The sequence below is a fragment of the Lepisosteus platostomus genome, chromosome 12 (assembly GCF_059453375.1).
Source record: "Lepisosteus platostomus isolate fLepPlt1 chromosome 12, fLepPlt1.hap1, whole genome shotgun sequence".
NCBI classification, from domain to species: domain Eukaryota; kingdom Metazoa; phylum Chordata; class Actinopteri; order Semionotiformes; family Lepisosteidae; genus Lepisosteus; species Lepisosteus platostomus.
The window spans coordinates 2041594-2058340 of record NC_142622.1 but is presented as its reverse complement, the minus strand read 5'-3'; the positions used below and the strand labels follow the sequence as shown (position 1 = coordinate 2058340).

Below are 16747 nucleotides of genomic sequence, written 5' to 3'. Positions count from 1 at the left end.
GACGATTTTTGTCCACTATTTGCAAACCCTGTCTAATTGTCCTAACAGTTAGAACCAAAAACCTATTATTTTCAGAGTCCAGATCTCCTGGCCCCCTGCCTTGCATATGCATTCTTCAAGTAACACATTGCGTGCTCCTTTATTTCTTTTTCTGTTGATGTAGGGTGGGACTTCAGCACCGCAGCTAGGAGAAAATTATATAATATTACTTCCCAAATAAATGATGATTAATATCTTCTTTAGTATAATCTAAAAAATGAACGGTTTACTAAGCTCAAAGCTGAAATAAATGTATAAAATTTGGCTTGCATCATAGCAGTTGAGCAATAAAGTCTGTCCTAATTAAAGAGTACCCAAAGTTTGAAAGGACAACATAGAATAAGAATAAGAGAAACGGCAAAACGATTTTGTGTCATCTTCCCCATTCACACTATTTTATGTGCCATTTTTTGCTTATTCACGTACTATTTTAATCAAAATAATATTAAGAAAAATCTGTATGTATTCAGATAGTATTATTATTGTTCATACTTACTCGTCAAAAGAGGATTGCTGAGATATTTGCAGATATACTTCTACGTTTGAAAATCGTGTCCAAAATGGTGACCAACGAATACTAGCAATGCATTGTGGTATATAACCGGAAAAAATGCTGGGTTCGATATTTTCTCAACGTATGCGGTTATTAATGTTGTCGATATTATGGTTGAAATTTAACATTGATAATACATCGCGGCTATGTGCCCCCTGCTATGAGCTGATGTGCAATTTTAACGCATGCAGTTAGTAAGGATCGGTCACTGTTGTATGGTATTATATATAATGACATTATGGAATAGGAAGGGGACAGGCCTGGCAACACGGGGGTAGGGGGGGAATGTCGCCCCTTCAGTTTTGGGCAAAAAGATTTACCTAACTTAATTTGCGCCCTAAAAAATAGTTGTACTTTGTCAATGGTCAGACAACACTAAATGACACGAACAGTCACTCAGTCTGTTTGATGGGCAGGAGGGCTATCCGTCCAGGAACTGCACATATCAGTGTCCTTATTGAGTGTCAACATTACGATCCTGTTTGCTCAGGTAGACCGATTCCTTGCAGTAGTTTATCATTATACTTAAAATCGTTATATAACTAGGACTAGTTATAGCAGTCTGTGCTTTCTGTTGGTTTTACAACATTTTTTTCTTAACGATTCAGAACGTCCATGTAGCTGCAAAAATGAACGCTTATGGTACTTTTCGCTCCAGGCAATACAAACCGTGAGAGTGACGAAAAATGTGAAACTGAACTTCATCGCAAATACCAGATTGCTAGTCGTTATCTTCTATCATGAAGCACTAATCAATGGCATAGCTGCGAGATTTCATTTGGGTAGCTGCACCGTACAGCTCCGTTTCAACCGAAATATCACTCCCCCCTCAGAATTTCAGACGCCCCCCTACAGATTTTTCCCCGGGCACCACGCACTGATGGGGGACGGGGTGTCCAGGAAATGGTATAAACTTTTGTCAAGAAAATAAAAATAGAAACTTTATAGGCACTATAAAGTTTTTCAGGCAGGTGGCAAGACCCCCTCAGCAAAACCCTTGTATGCCAAGCTGTGGGCATTGATTCGTCGAATATACGTATATTTACGGCGAAATTACGTCTATACGTATATATACGTCGCCTCGACGTATAATCAACGTCGAATTGCAACCGTAAAATCGACGACATGAATAAACGCATATATAACGTCGAAAACACGTCTAACACAGTGCCTGAGGCTTTTTACTGTATGTATCGTGTGTGCCGCAACTAGGAGTATACGGCACTCTGCACAGTGCACGAAGTAAATTATTTTGGCAGTAATTAATGTATTATATTTACTATATTTATTATACACGTGTAAATTAATTACTGCCAAAATAATTTACTTCGTGCACTGTGCCGTATACTCCTAGTTGTGGCACACACGATACATACAGTAAAAAGCCTCAGGCACTGTGTTAGACGTGTTTTTAAACGTGCGTTTATTCATGTCGTCGATTTTACGGTTGCAATTCGACGTTGATTATACGTCGAGGCGACGTATATATACGTATAGACGTAATTTCGCCGTAAATATACGTATATTCGACGAATCAATGCCCACTGGGAAATTTCTTCCTAAATAAATGCCTCTCTCCTCCCGGAAAGCCATACCAATTGATGAGCCTACAAAGTTTATAAAGTCAGGTCTATAAAGTGGTTGTGCAATTAAACAAAAGATAGCAATTGATTATAACTAAGTAATCAAGCCAACAATTCATGATTTTGCTTTTCTGTACGAGACTGGGAAAGACAGCCAGGTATGAGCCCTGCTACAAGCTTTAAAACTGGTGGTTTCACAACAGAGGAAGGTTCAAATGGAGGTCTCTGCTCAAAGAATCACCCCGGGACGTTGTCACGTAGCAGTTCCTTCCGGGCCCTATGCGGACGACGCAATCCAGAATAGTGAAGATACACTGGGGAAAAAGTCATGCGGGAGAGGGTCTGGAGACAGGGGGGCGTGTCCGTGCAGTTCTGGTCTCCAGGGGGAGTGAATCCGGGGCGAACAAACAAGGCGAAATCCAAAAGAGTAATCCGAGACAAAGGGTAGAGTCCAAGGCCAGGGGATCCATCCAGGGAGCGAACACGAACCGGGTCGGGACCGGCGAAGGGAAGGGAATCAGGAACAGAAGGTTAAAACCATTACGCAGCAGGATCCCGGGCGCTCATGATGCGGACTTCAATGAGGAAACAGGAGTGAGGTCCGCGTCTGGCTTTTAAGGGGGAGCGGGGATAGGGAACAGGTGCAGACAATGGGAGGGAACAAGGAAGGGCTGGAGCGCCCTTAAGAGGAGGGGTTACCGATCGTGACAGACGTGAGGACTTGGATTGACTCCAGAGCCACCAACCGTTGATACAAAGTTCACACAGTTACGCAGATGACAAAAACAGACAATCAATAGAACTTTGGTCTTGTCAGAGTTCACATATAACCCATTTTATTGCAACGATTTTTAAAATATCCTCTAAGTGACAGGGCAGATAGTGCTGGGCTGCTGCTGTTTCAATGCATGAGCAGGGACATTTGCAAGACGTCAGTGCCCTCCCTTGGAAGAGTTGATGCCCATGTCAGAGATTTATAACATCTGTAAATTGAACGAAAATCCTGCAGTCCTTGTTATATTAACAAAACAAATTTCAAATCTTTCTTTTTTCTCAACACTATGATTTCCAGGTTGAATAATAAATTGCTTACAGTGCTTTGAAAGGCTACAACTAAACATTTCAAGTAGGAAACTTCATCTCAGGCTTTTGCTGCCTAGTTATGTATTTCTTAAAACGCTTTAGTTTGTGCAAAATTGAAAATAAATTAAACATTTGAAATGGTGGTCAAATGTAATTGAATGTGAACACAAAAGGAATGTGTAAGTCCTCAGTCATGGGAACTGCCCGTCTCTGATTAGAATATGCAACAACAGAGCAGCACTGCAAGAGCACAGGAGCACAGGTGAACGTGTGTACATGTGTACAGGAGCTCAAGAGCACAGCTGCACAGGTGTAAAGGTGCACAGCTGTAAAGGTGCACAGGTGTACAGGAGCACAGCTGCACAGGTGTAAAGGTGCACAGGTGGACAGGAGCACAGCTGAACAGGTGTATATGTGCACAGGTGACTTCGTGTACTGGAACATAGAACTGGTGAACAGCTGGACTGGAACAAAATGGAAAAGAGCACAGCTGTACATGTGTGAAAAGGTGTATCTGTAAAATGTGAGGTGAATACTTCCATTTGCCACATGGCTGCAACACCCTAGATTTAATAAACGCAGTATGGCAACAAAGTAATATTCCATCACTCTTAATTTTAATTTTATGAAGCTCTAAATAGAAAAATATTTCATTCATAAATGAGAAATTCCATATGTACAAGCGTGTACGGTCTCTCCAAATGATCATACATACAGTATATTGCCAAAGGTACCTTTTTAAAGCATTCAACATTCATTAACCTTATTGTTTTGGGATTTTTTTTTACATTTATAGGAGCATTCTGCTTTGTACAATAACTCAGAGTGCGATACTTAAAGCCTGCAAGACCTGGCAGACATTCACATGCTCTTTTTGTCACATGGATGCATGTCCAATAGCATTTCATCTCATCTGAGTCATCCGCCCGCCGCTGGAAGCACAGCAGCACAGGCTTCAGGCCACTGTGCTGCGAGGATCTGAGAGGTGAGCGTCAGTCATACACTCCAAGCTCCAGTGGCAGCCCAACCCCAGTGTGCACAAGGGGGTCAGTCCACCTCTGCAATCTCTTTGAGTTCGAGTTGATCAAACCCAGCCCGATGTTATTTTCCTGTCGTTTTCCTGCTCAGCGATGTCCCTCCTTTGAAATCTGGAGTCAGGCTTCCGCCTGTCATGGTGGGGACATCTTCCCATTCTGAATAAGCTGAGGGATCCCATTCCCTGCAGTATCTGGTAACTCCTGGGGAAGCAGAATGTCCAGTCAGTACACTTTGTTGATCTTCAAAAAGCAGTTTCAAGTATCACACAGAGATATGCTAAATACTCTTTTCTTTAAAATACAAATAAAGAACTATAAAAAAATACAGTATAGGAAGCTGAAGAGTATGGCCTCCTCAAGGCCTCATACCATTGTTATAGACAATTTTTCCCTTTCTTTCTGAAAAATCATATAATGTTGATTATGCTTGAAAAGGAAGGAGAAATTCAAACATTTACTTCATGCAAGGAAAGTCTGTCGTGACTAGCTCTGGCTTGCTCTGCCCTGCATGCTCCTACCACAGAGACCTTCATCTCCAAAAAACTAAAATCTGTTACGTGTACAGTATGTGCAGTGAATTCAAGAGCAGTTCAATTAAAAATCAGACACTAAAATGTATCTGTAATTAGTCCGAATCTTACTTTTCCTTTACCACTTCACCTGTGAGCTCCCCTAAAAAAATAAAATGAGAACAGGTGCTGTTCTCTGCTCTGGGCGGTCCTGCGTTCTGATAATGAAGAATCAGCTACAGACTCACTTTTCAGAGAGCTGGAGCAGCGCACATTCCCTCCCACGTCCTACTGATACTGGACTCAACTACAAACAGCAAATCCCACATTTATTACAGTTTGATCTGTTTAAACCCCAAACAGGGCTTTGGGCTGCTGGGCCATGCTCCAGCCCGAAGAGAGTTCTTCAGCTTGTGAGAGCCCGGGATCCCCCGAAACACCGCGGGGGAGTGTCTTCGCTCGCTTACTTTCTCCGTCATCTCGTGGGAGTGGTGCAGGGAGTGCTCCCGCTCCAGGAACATCCTCTGCTGCTCATTGCTGGCCAGCCGGCAGGTGAGCCAGGCAGAGAGGGTACAGCCCCCGACGCCCAGGCAGGCCAGGGCCATCACGGCCAGGTGCAGCGAGTACACGGCGGTGGACTTCCTCACCACCGCGCGCACGAACTGGAAGTTCAGGATGCCTCCAATCAGACCACAGATGCAGCAGGCTGAAAACAGGATCATCTGTCAGCCAGAATGAAAGAAATAAAAGAATAGCATGGGTATATATTAAACATACTATGATATATATTATTATATATACATATATTATATAAATAAGTACTGTAGATTATATATTCAATATATCATATTAAATTGCCAGTATATTGTGTTCATATAGCACAGTGCAATTTTTGGCCCATAAAAGGAGCGAAAGATCAGTCTTGGCAGCCGTGAGTTTAAGACTGCTCCGTCCCTGTATAAGCTCTAATCCTCATGCAGTGCAGTACAGTAGGTTATATATTGTATTTCTTTTGTTTAACAATGGATATTGCAGGCAATTACTTCAGCTGCGCTCAATCCCTTTCTAATGAAAACCCAAAGTTGTTCAAATTATTTTTTCATCCTGAGGTTTAAACAACAGAGAGAAGGGGTTTAGGATGTTTAGAGTGAACTGTCAATCTTCTCTTTTTTACAGAGAAGGTCAGCTTGCCATTACATTAACCAAGTGGCCTAGTTGACATTTTGCCACATAAAATGTACCTTTTGTTTTCATTTGACTTGGTTTATTTTTATCTACATCTGGGCAACACTCCCTTTCTTAATAAAGAACTAGCACCAGAAAGTGATATGTCTGTCCAGTCGCATGGTGTCTGAGACTACAAAGGATCTGGTTTCAGTACTTTCCAAAGAGGAACTTTTTGTTGAGTCCTGTGCACCGTCCTAATCTCATCACCAAGAGAACGGCTGAATTCCAAAGGTGCATTTCAGGATGGATCTCAGTTACTTATTGATTTGTCATTAAAACGCTCTCCAGTGAATTTAATGTTCTGAGATCTGAAGGTGGTTAATTGAATCCGCACTCTGATGATACTGTAAGTATTAGGATAAAGTGATGCACAAGCTCAAGATCCACAATGATGCTGGGAGTGTTGCTTCACATCAGAAGGGAAAGTGTGTCTCTGCAGAGATGAGGGCTGCAGACATCCTCATTCTGACCCTTAGAGTTTATCGAATAATGAGAAGCGCTGGGTTGTAATTAAAGGATTATTTTTATCTGTTTGAATCTGCCACATGTTTGTCTTATTTCTAATAAATGAAAGAGCTACACAAAAAAACTGTTCTGAATATTATTCTCATCAGTCTTTCATGTGAAGATCCTGAATACAGATAAAAACATTTTAATAGTATTTTTTCACACATTCAAGATTTGATTCGTTCTAAACACTGTTGACCAAAGCATTACTACTTACAATGAGTCCAGACTTCTTTTTGGCACAGATTACACCGCACAGCCCACATATGAGAAACTGCAGTGGGAAAACAATAATTATCCACAATAATAATGCAGTACAACTTTCATGCTTGCTGCAACAGCAATATCAAAACATTGCATTCTGGTACACTACACAAGGCTGCTTAAGGAAGGAAATATAAAGGAGTAGAAAATAATGTCGATAGTGTATTTAATAATATACAGTATATTCAACATAAAATACAAACTTAAAAAATGACATGATTCATTTTGTGCACCATCACAAAACTTCAGAATAAATCGCTGAAGGCCAAAGAAAGAACATGTTTTCAATTTCTGTCATGTGGAGAAGTCACCCAAGAAGGTGTTCTGCCTGGGAACACTGTGTTCACAAAAGACAAGCGTGGCAACTTAAACAACCACTCCGACAACCTGGAGCTGCACATAGCCCCCGAAGACAAGGCCGTTCTCAGTCGCCTGTGGAGCATCACAGATGCTGAAACAGCCCCAGCATGCAAATCAGCTGGAAGAGATGCCATGCTCCACCATGCAACGTGCACTGTGGTGGAGCCTTGCTCTCCCCGTCAAAGAGATCCTTCACATGAGGACACAGAGCACTCGGCAGTCAGTCTGCGGCTGAGTGCTGGGGTGACCACCCTGCCTTCGATAGAGGCAATGCAACGTAGCGATGTTTGCAGTCATAAGGACGACACAGCAATCACAAGGGCCTGGGAGTGACACAAGTGGAGGAGAACCCCTCGGCTCATCTACAGTAGCTCCCTTAGTGGCTAATTGAGCTGCAGACCTCATCCGGCTGCTCCATGAAAGAAGCCCAGCGAACCAGCTTCAGCGTCATGGCCGGGAAGCTTGACGCAGACTCCCACAACCCGACCAGGAGAGACAGCAATCGATCTGTGTTTCCATCCTCCCCAGCAGCAATTTCTTTTCAATGGGTGGTTTCACGGCTGTGGCCAGGCCCAAACCAGGTAGATAAAGACCCCCCCCACAACCCAGGATGAGACTGCCTTCGCCTCCCCCTGCTCATTATGTGTGGGGAACTCTTGTAGGGTGAGCTGCACCCCAACAGCACACTGCATTGTCCTCACAGCATCTGCAATTTCCCTCACGGGATCAATAAAGTATCTATCTATCTACCCCTGCTCCAGGAGCACTGGAGGAGGATTCCAGACCAGTCTGCAATCTTCCCTTTCGGGTGGGAGCATGAGTGAGGAGGGCTAATTCCCTGCTGTGTGTGGACTCTTTTTGAGTATTTGTGAGAAGGCGCTCATGCCATTTTCTTTAGAATTAGTGTCATTCACCATTTTAAAATGGCTTGAAAAGTTTTATTATTATTATTATTATTATTATTATTATTATTATTATTATTATTATTATGTTGTGCTTATATACGATACTGTGACGATTTGGATGAAAGTTGTGATGTCTGTGTAGAAACTGGGACTAAGTGGCCTCAACAATTCAAAGTTTATAAAAGGGCTGTTTGAGGAGCATAAGTGATTATCCTCTAAAAGAAACAATTTAAATAGTGACATTAAATAAAATCCCTAGTTTAAGCAGTATAACTACATAAAAGTAGTAAAAGGAAGTAATTTTAGTTTCAATGCTTCTTTATTAATTTAAGTGAAATTACCAACCATTTCTATGACGAACTCTTGGACAAATCCAAACGACCTGCTGTAGGAATCTGTTAAATACTGAAGTTTAAGCATTACAATAAAAATAAAATACACATTTTCGCCATACATAATGTTCGGTCGAGCATGCAGTCAATTCAAAGCAGACACATAATCACTTTTAAGCACAAAAAAGACAAGTAGTGCCTCAACTGAAAATGCATTATACTTGTAAAGCAAACTCAGATGAGTTTGAGGAAAACTTCCCCCTCGTTTACCGTCTCCTAAGAAGCGAACCAGGATAAAAGAGGGTTCCAGCTAGGAGTTTACACCAGCGGAAAAGCATAAACAAACAACGCTTTTTCAACAAGGCCAGACTCACTCATTTAAAATCTTACTAGACCACGTAGGTCATAATACGATTACCAAAATGCACAGTACATGCGGCACAACTAATATAAATTTCCCACTTTGATAAATAAGTAAATTGAAACAAAAATGCGTTTATGGCGTGGATATATCATTTGTATTATTCCTGTTTCCGCACTGTTACGTTTGTTTCATCCCAGAACGCAAAACATAATATTTTCTATCTACTCTATACTGTGCTGTTCGTCTTTTCACACCTACTGCGCATCTCCCCGTATGGAAGTTCTATGCATTTTCAGTAACTCACTCCATTAAATACTGGACGCTCAAAACACAACACTGCATCATGCATGGAACATACATGTAATATAAAGAGTCATACAAATGCAAAGGTAGAATTTAAAATGCATCATCCCTCCGTACGTCCGCTTTTTATCTTTCATGTTTGGATTTTTATGATTGAGCTTTTGCATCAGGCAACCCTTAACAGCTATTAAGCGATCTTGTTACAAATATATTTTAAGTTTAGAAAGCCCCGCTCAAATCTGAAGTTGACTAGACGAGAAACAATTTTGTGTCCCCTCCCCCCCCCCTCCTTGAATATTTGACACTTCTAATTTACTTGGTTTGGATTTTTTAATTACATGGAAAACAGCACTTTCATTAAGAAAGAAAAGGGATGCTGCATCTTTAAAATCATGCTCTGGGCACTTTCAAAGGGTGGACAAAAAAAGAAAGTGAAATGTTTGACGTACACACACCCCGCTCCATACCGGAGAAGCATCACCCAGACGCGTCTTCTGCTCGGCTTTGACCCGGCTGATCCCCACAGCCCCCAGAGCAATGCTGGACACCCCGAGCCCTATCTCCAGCACAGAGAGGACCAGCAGACTCCAGATGATCTTCCTGCTGGTACACATCCTGCCTCGGGCATCATTCCTTCAGGTTCGGGGTAGAAACCAAGCGAGAATCCACCAGCTCCCGCCCTCCGAAAGCGAGTTGTTCCAGCACTGTGATACAACCTTAGCGGTTTTCGCAGAGAACGCACACAGTGTTCAAAGAGCTTTATAAAACATCTATATCCATGTCCACGTATTAAAAGAGGTTGGTTTTTTTTTTTAAGGAGCGACCATGGTGGTGCGTGTGATAGCCGGCGTGCTGGCTGTATACAGTAATTCTCCCCTGTCTGTGCGCGGCTGGTGGACACTAGGCGCTATCCACGGTGCTGGTCCTCCAGGCGCGGCTCTGTCAGCGTGAGTGAGCCGCCCGTCATCTCACCTCCTGCGCGCAGTCCAGCGGCTTGGAAATTAATGACTCGACCCTTAACGGTACTTGAAAATCTGCCGGCAGCACAACGCTTGTCAAATTATACTACTTAGCACCAAAATATGGTCGTTGCCTTAAAAACCTCGGTGCACAGTTGTTACGAGGCGTACTGTACTTGCGAACTGATGCGATTACAATTTCAAGCAGCCCCGTGTGCCCGCCGCCTGCCCGCGACAGCCGACAGTTGCTGCTGTATTTTTTTTAATTGATTTAGGCAGCATAAACGAAAGCCTCCCATTCGATTCCGTAACTTCCATCTCCAACTGTAAGGAAGTTGCAGTTCTTAAATTTTTTTACTCACGTTTGGAAATGTTGCTATTGTTGAGTAACACATCACATTAATACAATGTGACTGATGGCCTCGACCCTTGTTACTCTGTTAAGCTCCGCAGTCTTCCAGCGCTGCTCAATGAAGGAGGAAAATCGCACCAACCTGCAGCACGGGTCCAGTGTTGCTGAGTAGTGTTAGTAATTGTTTCGGAGTGAGATTTTCAGATGTGAGGGGAAGTCTCAAAATAATCTCATCCTCTCAATGACTGCTCAGTCCATTACAATACTCCCTTGGGCACAGACTAATAACTGACGTGTAACACGACACCTGAAAACAGAAGTACAGTAGCATTCTTGTTTATACTTCCCGGGACTTTCATGCTCGTTGTTTTACATTGACCATTCTTTTACTTTAACGCTCCGTGAGACAAAACTCACAGACCTGTTAATACGCCTACTGTTTTGCACAAATTTACAATTTAGATCTAAAGCACGTTAATTCGCACAGAGAAAGGGGATGAATCGTGTTTGCAGACGTTTTGGAAAAACGTGTTCTGTTAATTGCACATGGTAATGCCGACTCGTGTTCCATTACATTATCTGAAAGGAACGATTTGTATACCGTAAACCTGCATCTGATCTCTTCATTCACACAGAAGCTCATTCATTGTTGCCACTTTATTCACATAAAGAATTGTTTAAAGAAAGAGGAGACCTTATGGCCCACCAAGCATCGCCCTATTCCTTGAGGTATAGGCAAGTTCAAAAGATGATTTGGCCCAGTTATGGGAATTTTCTATACAGAAAGGCTTCTAAAGTTGCTCGTGGGATATACGAAGGTCATTCTGCTATAAGAATGACTGGAGCTCCCCACTGTATTCCTGTTCGACCTCTACATTTTGATGCATTAACCTTCTACCTATACTGTCTGACTGATTTACTGGCTTGATGAGGAAAGCACTTCCTTATCCTTAGCAGGTTGCAGTTCTCTATGCCATCGTGCGATGGAAGACACGGTACCTTTAACAGATTGAACCAGTTTTGGGCTCAAGTCGTTCTGATGTGGCTGCTGCTGATGACTGGAGCCGTCTGAACCATCTGTCCGCCTGTGCATCTGAGAGGGCTTTCAGTCGACTTCCCCAAATCATTGCTGCCTGACAATGGTAATACATCCATTGCACAACCAGGGCTTGTGTACAGCACATGACATTGAGTGTATGGTTGTGCGTGGTGCACAATAGTAGTGCAAGCCCAGGTGACTGGAGCTGAGAGGAGGGGCCGAAGGCAGATCCAGGGGTGGGGTGAGCTGTCCTGGAGTCAGGGACCAAGTGTCATCATGCCTTCCTTTAGCGAGGCCGAGCTGCCGGACCTGGATCTCCATCCGTTCACGGTACTCGACTGCTCGGGCTCACAGGCCCGATCGGGATTCGGGGCTGGTAATCAAGGACGAGATCCAGAGAGGTGGAAGACCGCCAGGCGGCGGGGAAATGGTCTTGGGGACTTGTTAGAAGAGCTGGTTGACCCGAGGATGGTTCTTGTATCCATTCTTCCCTGTGACTGTGGATCAGCTGTGGATGAAGAAGGAAGCTGAGGGTCAGGAGCCTTTGTCCACTCTTGACTCCTTCCTGACCCACTGGGGATCTGGAGAAAGAGAGTTGGAGGGAATAAGAGAGTGAGTTCGGGCTACATTCCAGGAGTGACCTTGTAAAGAGCCAAACGTGCGTGCAGGAATTACACAAAATCATATTGGGTCTCATATTACTGAAAGACTTTCTTGCTGTCTAGCATCCAGAAGGGGGTGAAATGGGCTGTTTGTGTTCTGTGTTTCTTGTAGCATATTTGACTACATGCTGGACCTAAAGGTCCAGCAATCCTTGGTACTGCAGTCCAGGAAGGTATAGTTGCCCATGATGACAGCTTGTCTTTGATGACCAACTGTGATGGCTGTTGAAGGTAAAGACGGGCAATAGAAGGGCTTTAAGGAGGCAACATCAGAGAAGGAAAGTCAGCAAGCTCCTAAATATGTTTTGCAATTTACACACACATCAAAGGTGTAGAATTCCATATTCCAATGTCATTGCATTGACGTGATCAACATGACTTAATGCAAAGTTTTGTAGATTCCTTAACACTTAGGTTCTCTCAATTCTTTGCTTCCTCAGTGATATCTGATACACACAAACCCACCTTCAGAGTTATTCAGCCTTTAAAGTTTATTTCTTCTTTAAGCAAGTCTGTGAAGTGGTCTATTAAAGGTTAAAAGTCCTATTACCGTTGGGATGAAACGTTCTGTGTACGAATGCAAGGAATAATTATTGCATGGACCACTGTTGAACTCCCTGCTTTATTAATATCTGAATTATTAATCCACAGTTTTCATTGTGTCCTGCTGATTTGGTTAACCTTTTTAGCTGGAGAATCTAAAATATTAATTAAGCTAATCACTGTGAGATCTCAGTGGAATTTAGTTACAAATGAAAGCAGCCATTAACGCTGAAGAATTTAGTTTACTTGGCAACTTTTTCAATGCAATTGTGGCTTTCAAATTGATGGCATTTGTCTTATCAGCATGTTGCGGACATCGCCAAAAATGTGAACTGCACAATCAGGAATTTGTCCAGGACATTAAAAGAATTTAAGTTGTCTTTCGAAAAAGTCTTCAGGTTCTCAACATACTGTAGACCACATTATCAGCTCAGAAATTGTTCCTTTAAATAGTAAAAAATATATTAAACACACAGAATAAACACATGCTGCTAAGAACATAAACAGCCAGTTTATATTTTATGAGAATACAGCATTTTGCGTGTCTACAGTAGTTGCTAGTAGCTTAGAAACCATTTTGTGAAAGATCTTAATGAATCTCCTTCAGAAATACATTTGTAAAGCATATTTCAGACTTCCAAAACAGTTCTTAGAGTCAAGAAGTATTCACACTCTCTTTCAATCACGTTTCAGTGATTTTCAGATTTTGTGAAACCTTCTGGCAAGTAGTTTTATAACGAGCTGTTATTAACACTTCTGCTCATGAAGAGGCTACCAGCCTCAAAGACACCCACTATAGACACATAATGGACAGTTTGCTGGGGCATATTAATGACATACGGTGACAAAATACAATTTCACATTCCAGAACTACATTTCCATTCAACACCACCTTCATCTGGACACTTTGAGACGGGATGAGATTTTCAAAGTCGTCCTTGCAGTGAAAAGTTGAAATTTGATTTGATGCCATGGTTGGAAGAAAGCTTAATGACAGCATACATTTTTTGAGGGGTAATTAAGCAACATCTCTTACCTAGGAAAGGTGTAATGCGAAAATCATTCATTTCATTAAATTGGCAATTTGTAAAACCACATCCTGTCTGAAAGAGACCCAAACTGTACATACACAATTCTGTAGAACAAGGAGGTGTTATATCACTTAGTAAGAGCGTGTATTTTAAAGTTGAAATAAAAACCTAAAGACTGACTAGGATTCCAGGTCCAGGTCTGGATGGTCTAAATTCAAATTCAGTGTCCATGTGTTTAAAAACATCACTGGACCGTGTGTTTCTGACCTCTACCCATAGATACTCAGAGAAACCTCAACCTTACAAGACAACCTTCACTCTAAAGCTAAGTCACAGGCCTGCTTACACAGGTGTGCTAATTGCCCTGAGTCAGCACCTAATAGTCAGCAACAGAAGGGAAGAGCAAGTTAATTAGTAACAATTGAAAACATGCAATTATCCATTAGTGCAATCAATTTGTGACCAAGCAGGCTCCAGCCTACAATTCCCACCATGTTATAAAAAGCAAAAACAGGAGGAAAAGATAAATTTACAACCAAACAACAGATTCTAGCTTGCTTTGTGGGTGCAATCACTAACTAATGTAAGGCACAATGTAAAACAACAACAACAACAACAACAACAACAACAAAGGTTTTAAAGGTCTTTGAAATGGGATGCTTATTCAAAATTACAGATAACAGTAATACTTACCTCTTGCTTGAAGGACCACAAAGACCCAGATCTATGCCATGATACTGTAGGTGTCTTAACAGTGCCAGAAGGAAAACATTCTCCAGAGCTGGGAGACTCCAACTAATTCTGAGTTAATTTACGTAAACAATCCAGACTGTTTAAAATCTTGCAGAATGCTTAAAATATAGTATGTTTGAAATGTATCTTTTGTGATACACCAGCCTGAATGGGAGGGGCTGGAGACATATAAGGGGGAATTGTTCAAGAGAAAAGTTGAACAGCAAAATGGATGTTGTAATACCCAGTTTATGTGCTTTAATGGCTTTCTGGTCCACTTACGTGTTTCATTAGATTGATGTTTTCCTTTTCATGTGCAGCATGGTGGTGCAACAGTTTTTTAAATTTAATCCTTGAACAACTTTTTATTGATTAGATTACTTTAATTGTCAGCTCTTAAACCGTTTAAAGGATTTCAGACAAATCATAACCTTATGAGAACAAAGCAGAGACCCAGGCTTGATGAGGCACGTTCCCATTCTGGGTCCAGTTGTTTACCAACACTCATCTGCAGCAAAAGCCGGAGGAGGCGAAGAGCACAAGGACCAGTCTAGGAAATCCTTGTCCTAAACTAATCTCCCTCGCAAAGTGGAGAACACCCCTTTATTAAAAGTGTCTAGACAAGCAAACCAGATCCTAAGAGTCCTGACACTCTGAAGGAACTGAAATGTTGAATGGATTTCACATTCAGAAAGTAAACTACATGGCAGAGCACTTAAAACTGAGAACAGAGATACACAAGGGTTCTACACAAAGGGTTGTGAGATACAAAAAAAAAACCACAATTTAGATTGGGGGAAAAAAACAGATTAATAACTTTTAGCACTAAATGTGTTATATGTTTTCTCCTCATTTAAGCAAAATACCTTAAAGTTCAAGGGTTGATGGGGTAATCTCTTGCTTTGACAATAGTGACTGTGCAGCATGGTGGTTTAGTCTCAGGGTGAACTATTTGGTTAACATTTAACATAATCAGTCAAATATCATCTTGTAAATGATCTGAATTCTGTGAAAAACTCAAGATGTTTAGATTGTACAGATGTAAAGAAAACAACATTCTTAAAACATTCTCGAAACATTCCTACTGTTCCTTAGCAATAGCAGGACAAGTGCCTCTCTTCCTCACAGTGCCTTCATTAAGAGGTGTTTTACATCCCAAAATAAAACACCAGGTGCTCATATTGTTGTCATATCTAGCCACGGGGTTCCATACAGCACAGACATAACTAAGGGGACTGTAGGTGTGCATCGACAATCAAGGTAATTTAGTGACATGTGTCACTAGCAGGTGTCGGAGATGTATTCCAAAGCAGGGGTTACCAGCTCCAGTCATCAGGAGGACACAATCCATCTTTACCACAGTTCAGGACCTGCAGAGCAGGAGGCAACAAGAACCTGCTGCACAGCATGTCCCACATAACGAGGAGGGGACCCCTCTTCCAGAGTTTCCCCACAGACATTTATTGTACCTCTTCAGTGACAGGACCCGTCAGTTGCACAGTACATATGTCAGTTTGATACAGAGTACACTGGCACCAGAGTGACTCGCCAGCCCAGTCCACTAGCGTAAATTAACTCAGTGCCTGTTTTTATACTTATTGCTCTGGTTAGGCAATATCCATTTCCTGAGCCACCCTCCTCTGAGACAAGCATGCATTTCAAGGAAACAGGAACAGTTTGGGCCAAGGCTAGTGCTGTCTGTACACAGGCTCAACCCCCCCCCAAAATCTCCTTGACAGCTGGTCAATTTTCTCCTTAGTCATTGATTTCAACCATTCGCAACATATTAGACAAGATAAAGTCTTAAAGCATGTTTTGCAGGCATGAATACTTGCATGACATATGGGTTAAAACTAGTCTTCCTTGTATACCCTGTAGCAGTGAAAAGTTTCAATTTGTGAAAATAATGTGGTTTTCTAAAGTGCATCATGTACTGTACATAGAATGTCACCTTTTCTCCTCCCAACAGTGTTTTACAAACCGGATCAATTGTGCTGGATGTCATGGCTGTCTTGAAGAAGCCTTTAAGTGGCATGTTCCAGCAGGGAGACATGATTTGGCAGGATTGCTGGTAGGCAGCAATGACTGTTGCCCCAAGCACCTATTGTTATATGAATTGTTGATGAGCGAGAATAATCTGATAACCACCTACTTGTCACATCAACCTGCCAGCTTTTCTTCACCAATTAAATTTACTGGATACACCTCGAACATGTTACTCCATCTGCACAGTGTCAGTCAGCCGGTATCAGCCACAGACAACCGAGAAATCACAGAATTTTTTCACTATTTTTCTTTAAAGTATCAAAATAAATTTGCTACTCACAAGAGCTGTGATTCATCTATCCATTTTTACATTTTAG

General features: G+C 41.9%; 1 protein-coding gene across 2 annotated transcripts; it reads right to left on the bottom strand.

Moving 5' to 3' along the window:
* Positions 1–3733: 3733 nt before the first annotated feature.
* On the bottom strand, positions 3734–10629 carry tmem196 (transmembrane protein 196). Of its 2 annotated transcripts, none has more exons than XM_088600409.1 (4): positions 9534–10629; positions 6756–6812; positions 5272–5526; positions 3734–4496 (listed from the first exon to the last, which is right to left on the bottom strand). In XM_088600409.1, the coding sequence occupies exons 1-4, from the start codon at positions 9678–9680 to the stop codon at positions 4428–4430; spliced, it is 528 nt and encodes a 175-aa protein (XP_088456535.1). In that variant the 5' UTR covers positions 9681–10629; the 3' UTR covers positions 3734–4427. The 2 variants fall into 2 exon arrangements, with proteins under 2 accessions (XP_088456535.1, XP_088456534.1); XM_088600408.1 differs by having other exon boundaries at positions 9516–10628.
* Between the last annotated feature and the right edge of the window lie 6118 nt (positions 10630–16747).